The 15,719-nt window shown below is 37.2% G+C and overlaps 1 protein-coding gene across 1 annotated transcript in view; it reads left to right on the forward strand.

Moving 5' to 3' along the window:
• Nucleotides 1-7,405: 7,405 nt before the first annotated feature.
• The window catches only part of LOC145689199 (prostaglandin G/H synthase 2-like), a 33,544-nt gene continuing 25,230 nt past the window's right edge, over nucleotides 7,406-15,719 (forward strand). Inside the window, exons 1-3 of the mRNA XM_081763334.1 lie at nucleotides 7,406-7,409; nucleotides 9,679-9,866; nucleotides 14,479-14,809. Of these exons, the coding sequence (XP_081619460.1) occupies nucleotides 7,406-7,409; nucleotides 9,679-9,866; nucleotides 14,479-14,809 (523 nt within the window). The remainder of the gene's footprint in view (nucleotides 7,410-9,678; nucleotides 9,867-14,478; nucleotides 14,810-15,719) is intronic.

The raw sequence follows: 15,719 nt of genomic DNA on the forward strand, positions 1-15,719 counted from the left end.
CCGCGGTCCCCACACACATTCAATGTTTGTCCATCACAAAGCTCACATGGCACTAACCGAGATCGAACCGACTACCACATACACTACAGGTGAAGGCTTCACGGTGTAGCTACCGTGACATTTCTTGTCTTGTGTGTTCTGGGTAATACTTGTAACTTAGTTGTATCTTGATTAGCATAGTGCAGCCTGCTACATTTTACTTTCGTTCCCATGGTATGCTGCTATATTTTTTAGAGACAAACGAGACGAGACGGGACAGAATCTCTCGAGACGAGACACGAGACGGGACGAGCACATTTTTTCGAGACGAGACATGTTTTGCACGAGACGAGACAAGACAGCTTGAAGTCTCGTCTCATCTCGTCTCGTGGCAACCTTACTACATATTTGTGAGTTTATCTCCCTTATACCACTGTCCCACCCTCTCCCCTAAGCTATCAATCCACTCATCAATAGATGAATATTAGGGATGGCCAATTCCGGAATTTTTACTTTCCGGAATCCGGAAAGTAAAATCGGAAAATTCCGGAATTCGGAAAAATTCCGGATTTCGGAAAAATTCCGGAATTCGGAAAAATTCCGGATTTCGGAAAAATTCCGGAATTCAGAAAAAATCCGGAATTCGGAAAAATTCCGGATTTCGGAAAAATTCCGGATTTCGGAAAAATTCCGGAATTCGGAAAAAATCTGGAATTCAGAAAAATTCCGGAATTCGGAAAAATTCCGGATTTCGGAAAAATTCCGGAATTCGGAAAAATTCCGGATTTCGGAAAAATTCCGGAATTCAGAAAAAAATCCGGAATTCGGAAAAATTCCGGAATTCGGGAAAATTCCGGATTTCGGAAAAAATCCGGAATTCCGAAAAATTCCGGATTTCGGAAAAAATCCGGAATTCGGAAAAATTCCGGAATTCGGAAAAATTATTTTTTCTTTTTGTAATCCTAAGAATTTTGTTCAAATGCAAACGAACAAATTTCCTTTTTGTAATCCTAAGAATGTATGATGCAAGTTAAGCTGAAACTTACATCCTAAAGTATACACTACTCAATCTTCCCATGGTTAATGAGATGTAGTCCAAAAGTACGATGTACTCCTAATATTTAATTTTTGTTTTACTGTGATATTGTCCAGAGGTAAGACAAATATCACATTGAGATAAACAACTTGACATAATGAAGATGTTATCATACGCAGTTTTCCAGAAAATCGTGAGAAACGATTTTTTATGAAGTTAAAATATGCGTCGCTTGTTGCCAGTGTGATGCAATTGATAACTTTTATGCTGGAATAGTCTTATTATTATTATTATTATTATTATTATTATTATTATTATTATTATTATTATTATTATTATTATTATTATTATTATTATTATTATTATTATTAATCGTTTATGTACTGTAAAAGAAAAATATGAACCGTTAAGTAGTAGATTTTATCTGTTGTTTTTTGATATCTTCTAACAGTAATAACAAATTGCTTGTAAATACGCAATGATTATCAAGGACAATGGCATATTAATGTAAGGACTACTCTGCAGACTAGCAATAAACAATAAACAATAACAGATAAACAATAGTCCCCCCCCCAAAAAAAAGTAACTAACTTGGGCACGTCAGAATGTTCGCGACAATATAGGGACGCATTGAGACTAGCAAAAAACGTGGTGTTATTATTACTCAAAGGGCCGTACGATGGAGGCTTTAACGTTAATGTTAATGGCACCAATGAGTACTTACTTGCTCTAACGGTTAACCTCATTTTTGAGATGATTCTTAGAAGTGAGCGTGTTGGCATGCAGTTGGAGTACTAACGATTTGCGTCACTATCGAACACTAACGTAGCACTAGCGACGTTTAAAGTCGAAATTGGAGTCTGACATAAGTGGCTTGTCAACTTCACGGACATTATATTTTCCTTGAATGCGAGAATTTTGCGCCCTACCACAAAAATAGGAAAAAATGCGCTCGCAATATATTTGCACTGGGATGTTTGCGCCCTACCCCAAAAAGAGGGGAAAATGCGCCGGCTATATATTTGCAGTGGGATGTTAGCGCCCTACAATTCAACTTATTATTGTATTGTGTAAAGTAACTTCCACTCGCACTTGAACTAGGCTTGCCTCTCATCGTCTCAGTGAGTTACTCCATCCGTTATAATATTCCGAACAAATGAAAAAAATACAATTTTATTTCACTAAAGGGCAATCCATACAAATACAATTTTTCATTATACTACAAAATTTACAATAAACGTATAAATGACTGATATATAATTATTTATTAATATAATCAAAGAGTATAATTTAATCTACAAAAGGCTGTTTGGCTCTACCCAGATATCTCTGTTCACAATCCTTGCGAGTTGTTTGGCTTTTCAGGACACAAAATATAGAAAAGAAAATGTAAAGTGAATGTAAAATCAGTTCAGTAATATTATCAAGAAAACTATGTACAGTGTGTTTACTTGCTGGAATTACACTTCAAACACAATTGCGTTCAGTCGTTCTTTCAGGAAAAATGTTCCGGGGGGCACATTTAGTATTCCGGAGGGGGGTCACTGTTGGTACTATTCTATTTATTATTATATTATAGACGTATTATTTTGGTCTCCTCCGAGGGGGCACTCTGAGAGCTCTGGGGAGGCCAGTGTTCCCCCAAAATCATCTCTGGAAGAAGCAGTGATTGCGTTGATCCGTTGTGTTCTTTTGGCTTATATTGAAGTTTATTCTCCCCTTATATAGCCACAATGAAAATAAATCACAAATGGCATGGTTGTGGGGGGAGGATTGTTTATGCTGTAATGTCAGCCCCTCCGAGGAAATGCGTAAGCTCCAATAGGTTCTTTTATTTCGCAGGGCTCAAACTTCCCGGTGGAGGTACATCGCACGCGCAATTTTCCCTGTTCTTGAGGTAGGGCGCAAATTTCCCAGACGCAAAATTCTCGACCCCGTTCGAATGACCTCGGAAGACGATATCTTTTTGAATACTTTTTTTTATATTCTTTTACTCGAGATTTCTTCATAGCTTCTTATTAAAATACTTACTAATATATCCTCATTTTATTGTCCTAACCAATCAATATGGGTATGTTGTCAGTAAAATATGTAGATTGATCGAGCCTCTGGTGTGTAACCACAGTATTTCATATCATGCACCCATTAGAAATCTTGGCTAAACGAACCAATATATGTTGCCAATAAAATAGTTTAGAATGATTGAGCCCCTGGTAAATAACCACAGTATTTCGTGACAGTTCCCCCCCCCTCCTATTACCATATTCTAGCTACGTGCCCGACTCAGCTAATTCTCTACTTTCTTTACCAAGCACACATTTTCTAAAGCGGAAAATGCTCTCTAAATACCTAAGCTCATTATTTTCAGCAGATACACAAACTGGGTAACATTCTATCTACATGAATGTTATATATGTCGATTACTGGAAACCGCTTCTCGCTATCTATTACCATATTTACTATATAATGATTAACGTTAAAACCGGAAATGGTTGATTTGTACCGCTTCCGGTTTGAATATTACATTCATCAGGGAACTCGATTCTTAACTATTGACTCTGTACATCATGGCCAAAATTGATTGGTAATCCATCAGATAGTTCTTGAGACTGTTTGTTTCACTGACGGACAGAATGAATATATGGCTATAGAGTTTTGATAAACTAAATTCGTTAATGAGTGATGATGGAACAAATATAAGAAAGGGAACCAAGAGTACCACCGGGAAAATTTTCGAACACAAAATTAGCCATCGAAAACCCACATGTCCTGAGTTAGAATACCATAGATGAAAACTCTACCACTGAGTCATCAATCACCCGCTTATTAGTTTTGTTAACTATGAATGCCTGCTTATGTTAATTATTGAACAATTACATTGTATACTTCGTAAAGTCAAAAATTATAAATTTGTATTTACTGTACATACAGTGAGCGCAGAAAGTGTTCGTACACCTATGCTATTGAAACGAGAATGCCTGCGAAAAAGAAACAGAAAATTTAAGAAGTGTAATAACACACACAATATGAATAATGAAAACTAAGCTTTATGAATATATCAATAAAGAACCACAAAGACAAGTTTAATGGTCAGAAAGTAAATAAATTCCGTAGAAAATGTATAGAGTAGACGCAAAAAGTGATCGTACACCTGACGTACGAATACGAAACAAAGATACCACAACTGGGGTTCACTAGTATTCACCTGAGTATACACCTCTGTATAGCATGACGAGTAACAGAATGAGTTTAGTTGTGAATAGGAGTGAAAAAACTGCATGGTGGGCTGTCGAAATGGGAAGCAACCGAACAGAAACAAATGAGGAGACAAGAAAAGTAATTACTAAAGTGCATAAGAAGGGTAAGTCTTTGAGAAAGATAGCAAACCTCAGGGGCAGATCCAGAGAGGGGCGATCGGGGCCATCGCCCCCCCCCCCACAAGAGGAAACTTTCTTATTTTATATATAAATAAACCCATCCATAACAAGTTTGGAGCTCTTAAAAGTAGCAGTATTACTGCCGACCGCCCCTTCCCCAGAAGTCCGTCCTGGATCCGCCCCTGTGTAGAGTAGCCACAACCGAGTATTTTCCGCTGTATGTTTGGAGTCGTTGTCTTGCTGAACAATAAATTGTTTTCAAGAACCATCTTCTGGCACTAGTATGGAGATATTCCTTTAATATGTTAATATACACTTTGTGGATCATCACTCCATCGATAAGGTGGAGACGACCCTCTCCTGAGGCACTCATACAACCCCAGACGAGCACGGACCCTCCTCCGTGTCTTACTTTAGGGACGAGATTTTGAGGATTCATCTCTGTATTCACCTTGCGCCATACCATACGCCTCCCATTGGACTCGATAAAATTAAATTTATTTTCGTCCGAAAATATGGCCCTATTCCAGAAAGAAGCCTGATCCTTTATCTTTATACTCTTTTTCAAACTTTAGTCTCTTTATACGATTTGTCTTGTTCACCCAGAACATTTTCCTGGCTATCCGACCATGATACCCTGCAAATATTCCGCACTGTACTGGCTGATACTTTAACACCGCGTGTTTCCAGATCCGTTGCCAATTGCACAGCACTACTTTTTGGAACCTTTTTTCTTTCCCTAATAATGTAACGTTTAACTTGTTCACTCAACACTCTTGGTCTTTCAGTTCTTTTTTTTATTATTATTAAAAAGTAGTTTGCAGTGCTTTGCAGCAGCTGCAGGTGGGAACGCGATAATGTTTGAGACATACCGGCGACTTTTTTGTGTGTCAAAATAAGACCTTTCTCATAAAGTAGTAAATAACTGCAGTAGCAATTGCCTACGTAAATGATAAAGACATATCCAACTATTGGTCTAGGAATTAATTCGTGCGGGTGGACAAGAGATGGCGCAACGAACGGAGCGTCCCACAGTTCCGTGTATCCACACATGTGTTGCAAACCCCTGTCATCGCGTATCGTTCGTAGTATAGGGCAGTGGATTAAAGCGTCAACAACACCAGTTTGTAGTTAAGTGAACATGGCGCAATTTGTGCCTGATAAAGTGTTTTTGCGGGGTGTCCTGCTGCATTACTTTAACATGCAGAAAAGTGCGACTGAAAGTCATCGTATTTTGGTGGAAGTGTATGGTGACCATGCTCTAGCTGAGCGAACGTGTCAGAAGTGGTTTGCACGGTTTAGAAGTGGTGATTTCGGCTTGGCAGACCAAGAGCGAGCTGGACAGCCAAAAAAATTTCAAGACGAAGAATTGACAGCATTGCTCGAGCAGGATTCGTGTCAAACGCAGGAACAACTTGCAGCAGCATTAGGCGTTGATCAAACAACAGTCTCCAAACGCTTGAAAGCCATGGGAATGATTCAAAAGATGTCACATTGGGTTCCACATGAATTGAAAGACAGAGACGTTGAAAGACGAAAAACCATTTGCGAATTGCTGCTTCAACGACAGAGCAGAAAAGGGTTTCTGCATCGAATTATTACGGGTGATGAGAAGTGGATCCATTACGAGAACCCTAAACGAAAAAAGGCCTGGGTGAAACCAGGTGAACCAGGTCCATCACAACCAAAACGAGATATTCACTGTGCAAAGGTTATGCTGTGCATATGGTGGGATATGAAAGGTGTGGTGTACTATGAGCTGCTGCAACCGGGTGAAACTATGAATGGAGAACGTTATCGACGACAATTAATGCGTTTGAAGCAAGCTCTGGCCAGAACACGACCAGAATGGGAGAACAGACATGATAAACTTATTGTTCAACATGATAACGCTCGCCCACATGTCGCAAAACCGGTCAAAACCTATTTAGAAAATGTCGGATGGGAAGTTTTACCCCACCCGCCGTATTCACCAGACGTTGCTCCTTCGGACTACTACTTGTTCGATTGCATGAGCAACGATTTGATTGGACAGCGGTTTACTTCTTCAGAAGATATCGAAACATGGGTCTCCGACTGGATCGCTTCCAAGGATGAGGACTTCTTTCGCCACGGAATCCGTACATTGCCTGACAGATGGGCGAAAGTGGTGGCTAGCGATGGACAATATTTTTCTTAAGGTATTTATGTATTTTGTGTTTGTACTACAGCTTCAATGTGTGCGTACCAACCGCACGAATTAATTCCTAGACCAAATACAAGAAATTAATACACTATATATAGCCTATTCATTATTGTGTTTCTCTTTTAACAGCTACTAGCTAAGGATGGCCAATTCCAGAATTTTTAATTTCCGGAATCCAGAAAGTAAAATCGGAAAAATTCCGGATCTCGGAAAAATTCCGATTTTTTCTAAATTCCGGATTTTTTCCGAATGTCGGAATTTTTCCGAAATCCGGAATTTTTCCGAATTCCGGATTTTTTCTGAATTCCGGAATTTTTCCGAAATCCGGAATTTTTCTGAATTCCGGATTTTTTCCGAATTCCGGAATTTTTCCGAATTCCGGAATTTTTCCAAATTCCGGAAATTTTCCGAATTCCGGATTTTTTCCGAATTCCGGTTTTTTTCCGAATTCCGGAATTTTTCCGAATTCCGGAATTTTTCCGAATTCCGGAATTTTTCTGAATTCCGGATTTTTTCCGAATTCCGGAATTTTTCTGAATTCCGGAATTTTTCCGAAATCCGGAATTTTTCCGAATTCCGGAAAGTAAATTTTCCGATTCCGGAAAACAAAATTTCCGGAATCCGGATTCCGGAAAAATTTGGCCATCCCTAATGAATATACAATATTTTTTAAAAAAAGAATCCATTTTGTTTCAGCGTCCTCAAATTAGCATAAAAAGCACAATTGAACATTTATTAAAAGTGAGCATTTTTTTTACCAGCAGCACGAGCGTTAGTTCTTTGTAGAAATACTCTCTTTATGCTCTAGGCATATCTGGATTTTGCAAAATGGGTAACTAAGAAAGGATGCGAGAATCGAATGGTATTTTTTAATTTGGGATAGCGGATCATGTCCAAGATCTCCGACAATGTTAGTAGAACTTTGAAATCTTGTAGATGTGTTAATCTCCTTGACCACAACTCACTCATTCATTAATCTCCTTGACCACAACTCACTCATTCACAGATCTTCGAAATTATTAGGTGTTAAACCTTGAAATTCTGTATAAATATTTTCCTTGGGTCCTAGGCCGTATAAGATAAGATTTTGCGACATACAAGGAGACATGCCTAAAGGGAACAGGAGGGTGATTTTTTTTCTTGGAATGCATCAGATTAAAAGTATGTGTAGAATCTGAAATTTTATATAAGTATTCTTGGATCCTAGGGTTTTGATGAGACAAAATCTTGTAACATGAACCTCTTAAAATGAGGAGAAGGGTAGATTTTTCTCATCATATCTCCGAAACTATGCGTAGATCCTTCAAATTTTGCATAATTATTATTCTTGCTTCCCAGACTGTATATAAGATATGTATGCAAGGATTGAAGCTTTAATGGTGTAAAGGTATTCACCAGCTATCTGAAACTATTAAGCATAGAACCTTGTAATTTTGTAGAAACATTCTCCATGGATCACAGACTGACAGTGAAAACAGTTTTACGAAATGCGACACTTAAGGATCGAAAGGAATTTTGAAAATATTTTTTGTTATTCACCACATTTCTCAAACTGGAAATAAATGATTGAAATTTTGTATACATGTTTCCACTAAACATAGAAATTTACAAATTACACCCCAAGGGGGTGAGAGTACGGTGGAGTGCTGTTGGATCTAGTTTTTGCCGTTTATTAGATCTTCGTTTTTTTTTTTTTTTTTTTTTGTTTTTTTTAAATGTTTATAGAAATATTTTTCTTGTGCCCCAGGCTGAGAATAACACGAAGTTCTACTAAATGCAACTCCCTACGGGATACATAATGAGACACCTGAAAATTTGGTTAAAATTTTGTAAAAGTAGCAGTAAAAGAAGAACAAGAAGGGTCGGATTCGTGCTTGAGGCAGATAAAAAATGAAAAAAATGAAATGAAATCCTTAAGTTTAACGTCCCACGGTTATCCCGATTAGGCTAAAGGAGACGGTGATAATGAGAAATGAGTGAAATGGTGGAATGAAGAAAGTGGGAGGAAATGGGAGAACCCCGAGCCCACCACAAAGTTCACACGGCACGAGCTGGGATCGAACCAGGGACCCCAAGCACCGGAAGTGAACGCTCTACCACTGAGCCAACGCACCCCCCGCAGATAAAGAGATCAAAGAGACAAGGGTTCCTAAAGGAAGAAAAGATGCTGAAAATTTTTCTCTGTTTTGAGCTGGAAATAATATTTAACACCGCTGATACCTTCGGATTGCTATTTTTTTTTTCTCTAAAACAAAGAAAAAAATTGTACTCTTAAAAATGAAATGAAATGAAAAAAAAGAAATCTTTGAGTTATACCTCCCACGGTTATGCCGATTAGGCTAAAGGAGACGGTGATAATGAGTAATGAATGAAATGGTGGAATGAAGAAAGTGGGAGGAAACGGGAGAACCCCGAGAAAACCCACACACACGGTGTTTGTCCACCACAAAGTTCACTTCACTTGTCGGGGGCTGGGATCGAACCCGGGACCCCAAGCACCAGAGGTGAACGCTCTACCACTGAGCCACCGCGGCCCCAACTCTACTCTTAAAAATCCTAACTCTAGTTATTTACTTCTGAAAAATTACAATTTTTGCCAGTAATAAGTTTAATAAATCTTATTTTAAATTATTCTCTAACAACTGAATTCTGTAATAGTTTATTTTACCAAAGTCACGAGACAAGTAATATTAGTATTCGACTACTAACTCAAACCAATTTGTGAGTTTATCCGCCTTATGAAGAGTCGTTTTGACGTATGATTAGCGTCCAATTTGTAAGGCTGTCGGTTGTATCCCCTGAAACATATTGTCTACGACCGTACTACCTCTACTAATAATATAAATTTTCATTGCTTGCTGATTAATACAGTTAATCTAAAATTGTGCAACTTCTTGTTTTGTTTTGCAAAATGTCAATAATTTGTGCCTGTAAAATTATATTTTATACAATTGTAGCTTAATATTATAAATTTGTGAACTTTATAAGCTCTCTATCCTTTATTTCTTGTTAACTTTTGAAACCCATAATAAATTACAGATGTAGGTTCATGTGTAGATTTCTCTAGATTTTTAAAGTGGTCTTCCTACGTTTCGTTAAAGGAAAGAAGAACTTTCCGGAACCGGAAGAACTTCTAAAAACAGTCTTCTTGAGGAAGAAATTTAAACCTGATCCACATGGTACTAATGTATTGCTGTCAACATATGCTCAACACTTCACTCATCAATTCTTTAAAACTGCCAGAGCTGATAATAAATTTTTACCAGGATTTCAATGGGGCAATAATGCAGTAAGTATTGGTAACTTCGAGATTCCGATCAGAACACGGATAAATTTGTTTAACACTTTCCGGATCCGGTGTTTTTGGGCTATTTTTTAGATTTTCAGTCAAGCAGCCACTGCATCGTCACTATTTATCCTAGGATCATGGTTCATACCTCATTCTCTTTAGAATAAAGCTGGCTTTCAAATGGTACCACTTGCATGCTCATACCATATACCAGGAGCGGGAAAAATGATGTCAAAGGGAAAATTTTGGAGGGAATTTTTTTCCTCGCACTTTGGGCCCCTCTGGAGCGGCCCGGTGTGAACTGTGACGCTGAATCCAAAAATATGGTTACATTGCTCTTTATTGAAGGAATTGAGAAGGCTATTTTGGATTAATATGCATTATAAAAGACATGTTCTCTCTCTTGACTTGCTACAAGCTAGCAACAGAAACAGGAAATACGTAAAACTTTCTGAAAATGACTAATGTTGCTTTTGCTGCGCAATTTTGTAGGAAGTTTACTTGTCGAAGATTACTCATAAGTCATCCTACAGGATACATAATCATGATTTTGGCAACGTGACACCGCATTAATATGTTGAAATTGGTTATACAGATATGAATCTGTAGATAAGTCTAGAGATCACGCTATTGAATTCTTCCGGCTGTGACAGTACACGTATGTACATGTGTGTCACGCCACGTATTTTGGGTGCGGCAGTCTCTAAGAGCCAATCAAAATGCAAAAGAGCAATAAGTTTCCATATTTGTGGAGATGATAAAACGGATGTACTGACGGATGTGAGGCTTGGGTGTGACCCTCGAGAATAATATAAAAGAACCTCAAGGTCTCAAACGGTTGATCACTTGTTCCGGTGCAAGGGTGTAGAGGTTCGAGACGTCGGTTGTGGCCAGACAGAATCATCGTCAAAGTTTCTAAGAGTTACAAGAATACTACCATAAGGTATGTATAATCTCTTGATGCATCATAAAATTCAAGTTTAGAGATGTCATGCGGTACTTCAAAATGAATTGTGTACCTACCATAAAACTTTCAAGATTAAGAACTGTTGTCACATACTTGTATTTCATCTTCCGTTTCTTCTAACTTAAATATTTCAATCTTTAGCCTGTCAATCAATATATATATAAGTTAGGTATCAATCTATCAAATGAACTATCAGATATTCCATTACTTTTGTTGAATCACTAAATCAAATGTTGTTATATATTACCATTTTAGTTATGTAATAAACTTACTTTTTATAAATAATGTTGTCATTCCCCTAGATTAAAACCACCTTTTCCCATGAAAATAATGGTGTAATTTAAGTATATTTCTTTGTGACATCCGCTACAGAATTAGCGTGAGCAGATCTCTACATTATGGTGGAATAAAACGAGCTAAATAATTAAAAAGAGTCTGCACATCGTCACAGAACGTAGCCATCTAAAAAAAAAATCTGATAAATAGTACTTGGTATACTGAATGTGTGTGCCAAATTTCAAGTTTCTATCCTGAATACCAAGGGCGGGAGAAATTTTTTCAGGAATTCCCACCATGCCCCAAATTACCCTAAAACACCATCAGATAAAAAATTTCCTGAGACATCCCTAATTACCCTAGGGTCATGTTTCGCCCATCATTCCCTTTAGAATAGAACTGCCTTTCAGGCGGTATGACACGTGTCTCCATCATGTATCTAAGGCGGGAAAATGAGGAAAAACGGGATTTTTGGGGTAAAAATATCCTTTTTTTCAACTTTTAGCCCCCCTGGACCCCTCTGTTTTATCGCAGAGATCTGAAAAAATCTGGTAAATACTACTCAGTGGGCTGAATGTTTATGCACAATTCCAATTTTCCAGGTGCAAAAGTAAGTCCACCAAAAAAAAATATACCGACAATATCCCATATTCCCGTATACAGAGGGAATTTTTAAACATTCCCTGAGACATACCTAATTACCCTAGGGTCATGTTTCGCCTATCATTCTCTTCAAAATAGAACTGCCTTTCAGGCGGTACCACTCGCTTGTCCCCATCATGTATCTAAGGCGGGAAAATCCCGTGAAAGGGATTTTTTGGTAAAAATTTCCCATTTTCAATGTTTAGCCCCTCTGTACCCCCTGTTTTAACGCAGAAATCTGAAAAAAATCTGGTAAATACTACTCGGTGGACTGAATGTTTTTGCACAACTTCAATCTTCTAGGTGCAAAAATAAGCCCGCCAAAAATACTTTACATACCCCCCCCCAAAAAAAATATTACACGAAAATATATATTTTAGAATTATGACGTCATCACCTCCTATGTCTCGACGCAGGAAGATGTGAAACCATACGTAATGTCTTCTACAATGAATCTGGACTTGAAAAACAAAAAAAAAAAAAAAAAAAAAACCGGACGAAAAAGCTCAAATAGGAGAGTTATAACGCAATGTACCATGAAACACCCCGTATGGTACAGATTGTACCATGGGATCCCCAAAGGGTTAATGTAAGTCCAAGAACAATCAAAGTCAATAGTATGAGATCTCAATTACTGTGATATCATTTGGTGCAAGTCAGCTAAGTGTAAAACCGACTTTAAAATGTGAACCATCCGATGTTGAACTCTCATTCTTATTTCCATGTCTTCAAAAAAAGGTACTAGTCTTTTTCATTCATTCTAAACATATATGACATCTTTATTCTCCCCCTCCCCTGCAAAAAAAAAAGCCACATATAAATCATTTTTAGTTTTACCAGGTAGCGCCTACTACAGTCCGGCTCAAATCTCCTGACGTTTAAGGCGTGTCCTCCTTTTCATAATATCCCATGCAAGTTGGATGACGTGTCTAATAGCTTTATTCGTGGATTAGAAGAAAGCAATTTCAAAGGTGCGTCATTATGATATATGTCACTACAGAATGAATAAATTTGTAAGAACGAATTTGTTTTTCAATATCTTAACTAATTTCTCGCCTTAATGTTTCACGTTATGTTTGTACAGTACATGAAAGGAAGCCAAATCCGACAACGTCGCACCTGCATACCATTGGCTTTCGATAGACGTCAAGAGGTTTGAGCCGGACTTTAGTGATTATTGAGTCAAAGGCAAATACGCCTAATAGTGACTACTGAGTCAAAGATGACCACGTTTATTAATGACTATTGAATGAAAGGCAACATAACCTACTAGAGACTACCACGCCATGAATATTATGAGATTCGTATGCGAATGTAAGTCAATTTTTAAAATTGAAATAACTTTTATTTTGACTCCTCTTTTGAAATAAGATAATTTCCTATTATTTCATTGCTTGGCTTATGAAGATCCTACATACTCATGTAAGTAACAGAACGTGATCATTAATTCGTTCATGATAGGAACTTGTGTGATTCAGATCTCTCGTTAAGTAATAAGTTATGTCTCGTATGTATAATATCTACATTTAAAATTTTTATTCAACTTGTAACAAACAACAAATCTATATATATAAAAGAGAACGCACAAAATCCTTTGTCCGCTCATCACGCTAATACGGCTGAACCGATTTCTTTCATTTTTGGGGGGTTGTTAGGATTTGGACCCTAGATGGTTTTTATCATATCACTTTAATTTTCAATTACCAGTGTCTTGAGATAATTGACCAATCAGGTGTCAATACGTACAAAAAATCCTTTGTTCGCTCATCACGCTAATACGGCTGAACCGATTTCTTTCATTTTTGGGGGGTTGTTAGGATGTGGACCCTAGATGTTTTTTATCATATCACTTTAATTTTCAATTACCAGTGTCTTGAGATAATTGACCATTCAGGTGTCCATACGTACAAATCCTTTGTTATTAGTTCATCATAGGTATAAAAATAAACGTATTTATATGCAACCCGCATGACCCTGTGACTCGGCGGGTTAACATAACTGACAGGCGCTATAAATCACTTGAAAGCGAAAAAGTAAAAATTATCTAAGTAACAAAGTTTATTGCGTTCCGGGATGACCGCAGCGAAGCGGGGCGGGTTGGGGTGACCGCAGCGAAGCGGGGCGGGTTAACATAAATGACAGGCGATATAATGTTAACATTAGTGCATTCTTCTATGGTTTTTATCATATCACTTGAAAGCGAAAAAGTAAAAATTATCTAAGTAACAAAGTTTATTGCGTTCCGGGGTGACCGCAGCGAAGCGGGGTGAACGGTGCTAGTATGTATATATTTACAAGATGTTTCATGAGCATCCTCAGTATTTTCACCTAGTTCATCTTAGTATTCCAAACTAGAGGTGTTTTCATTATTTTAATCACCATATGTAATTATGCACAATTTCACATAATGTTATATTGGATACAATAAGAACATCTGTGATTATTACAGTTCAATGGAATATTCCTTAATGATACCGTCAAATTTTAACTTTGTAAGAATGGTCCGTAGGTGAGAACGTGAGATAGGAACACCAAGACTTAACTCAGGTGGGGTCTCTGATTACTGTATAAGGAGCGTTTAAAAAGAAACGAGCCGAATGCTGTAATGTACACACCAGTGCTAGAATGGTAATATTGTTATATAATAAAATAATAAAAATAAAAATATAATAAAAAGTAAATTACCTTATTCTTAGCACTTAATTTATTATCGAATACTACTTACAGGTAGATGTTTCACAAATCCATGGCAAAGACGAGGCAACTCGCAGAGCCTTAAGAAGCTTTAAAGACGGAAAAATGAAGACGCAGATAATAAACGACGAAGAATTTCCTCCATATCTTGATGAGAACACTCAAGTGGAAATGTGGTATCCACCAGGTTACAATGGAAAGAAGTTTGCCTTGGGTCATCCATTTTTTGCTATTCTTCCGCATTTATTAGCGGTTGCTACTATTTGGCTAAGAGAACACAATCGCGTTTGTGACGTACTCAAGAAGGAACACCCTGATTGGACAGATGATCAACTTTATGAAACTACCAGGCTGATTTTGGTTGGTAAGAGCATATCTAAGTAAATATTAAGTGATTTTTTATGACTCTATTTTCATAAGGAAACTATAACTTCTAGAAAAATATTTAGTTACTCAGGAAAAAAAAGTGAAAATTATCTTTAGTCTTTTTCATACAGAGATGAGCCTAAATGTTAATTTGTTTTCTTTCTTTCTTTCTTTCATTTTTGATAAATTCCTTATTACCTGTGTTTCTGCCCTCTTCGATATGATGTTTTGATATTTAGCTTTACAATACACATTCTTAAAATTCGAAGAAAGTTATACCTTAGTACTATATAACACCGTTTGTAAAAGAGTTTAAGTTGTAGAAATTAAGCACAAATACAGGAAAAAATAGTTCAGATTTGAGGTGCGTTAATCTTAGTCTTTCAATGTGTGCATTCTTGGCTAACATACCACATCCATATTGGTATTATGGTCTACGATATATGTGTTTCTCGGCCACGAAGATTTTCGAATGACATGGTTAATAACTATGACTCAACGAAGCCGCATATAAGGGGTAATCATAATCATATTGTGTGGACGAGATAGCTGTAGAAATAGGTAAAAAAAAAAAAAAAAAAAAGGCCAATATAAGCATAATACAATTGAAAGATCATTCAAATCCACTTCTGTGAAATGAGAGTGTATAGTATTTTTAATGATATATAGCTCAAAATTATTAAAACTTTAATTTCCGTTTAACAAAGATAATGTCCAAAGTTGATATATATATGAATCTATTGATGACATCAAGTTAAATTGAAATGACATGTTTGAGGATAAATTCGGATGCATAATTATACATAAGTTCTAACGCTGTTACCCCCAGCTTGGTTCCACCCATTGCTTATCCACACTGACTTAGAAGCAGGTGGAGTTAATGCTGTGTTGCAATTTAGCGCACATCT

The sequence above is a fragment of the Thermobia domestica genome, chromosome 7 (assembly GCF_964235325.1).
Source record: "Thermobia domestica chromosome 7, izTheDome1.hap1.1, whole genome shotgun sequence".
Lineage (NCBI taxonomy): Eukaryota > Metazoa > Arthropoda > Insecta > Zygentoma > Lepismatidae > Thermobia > Thermobia domestica.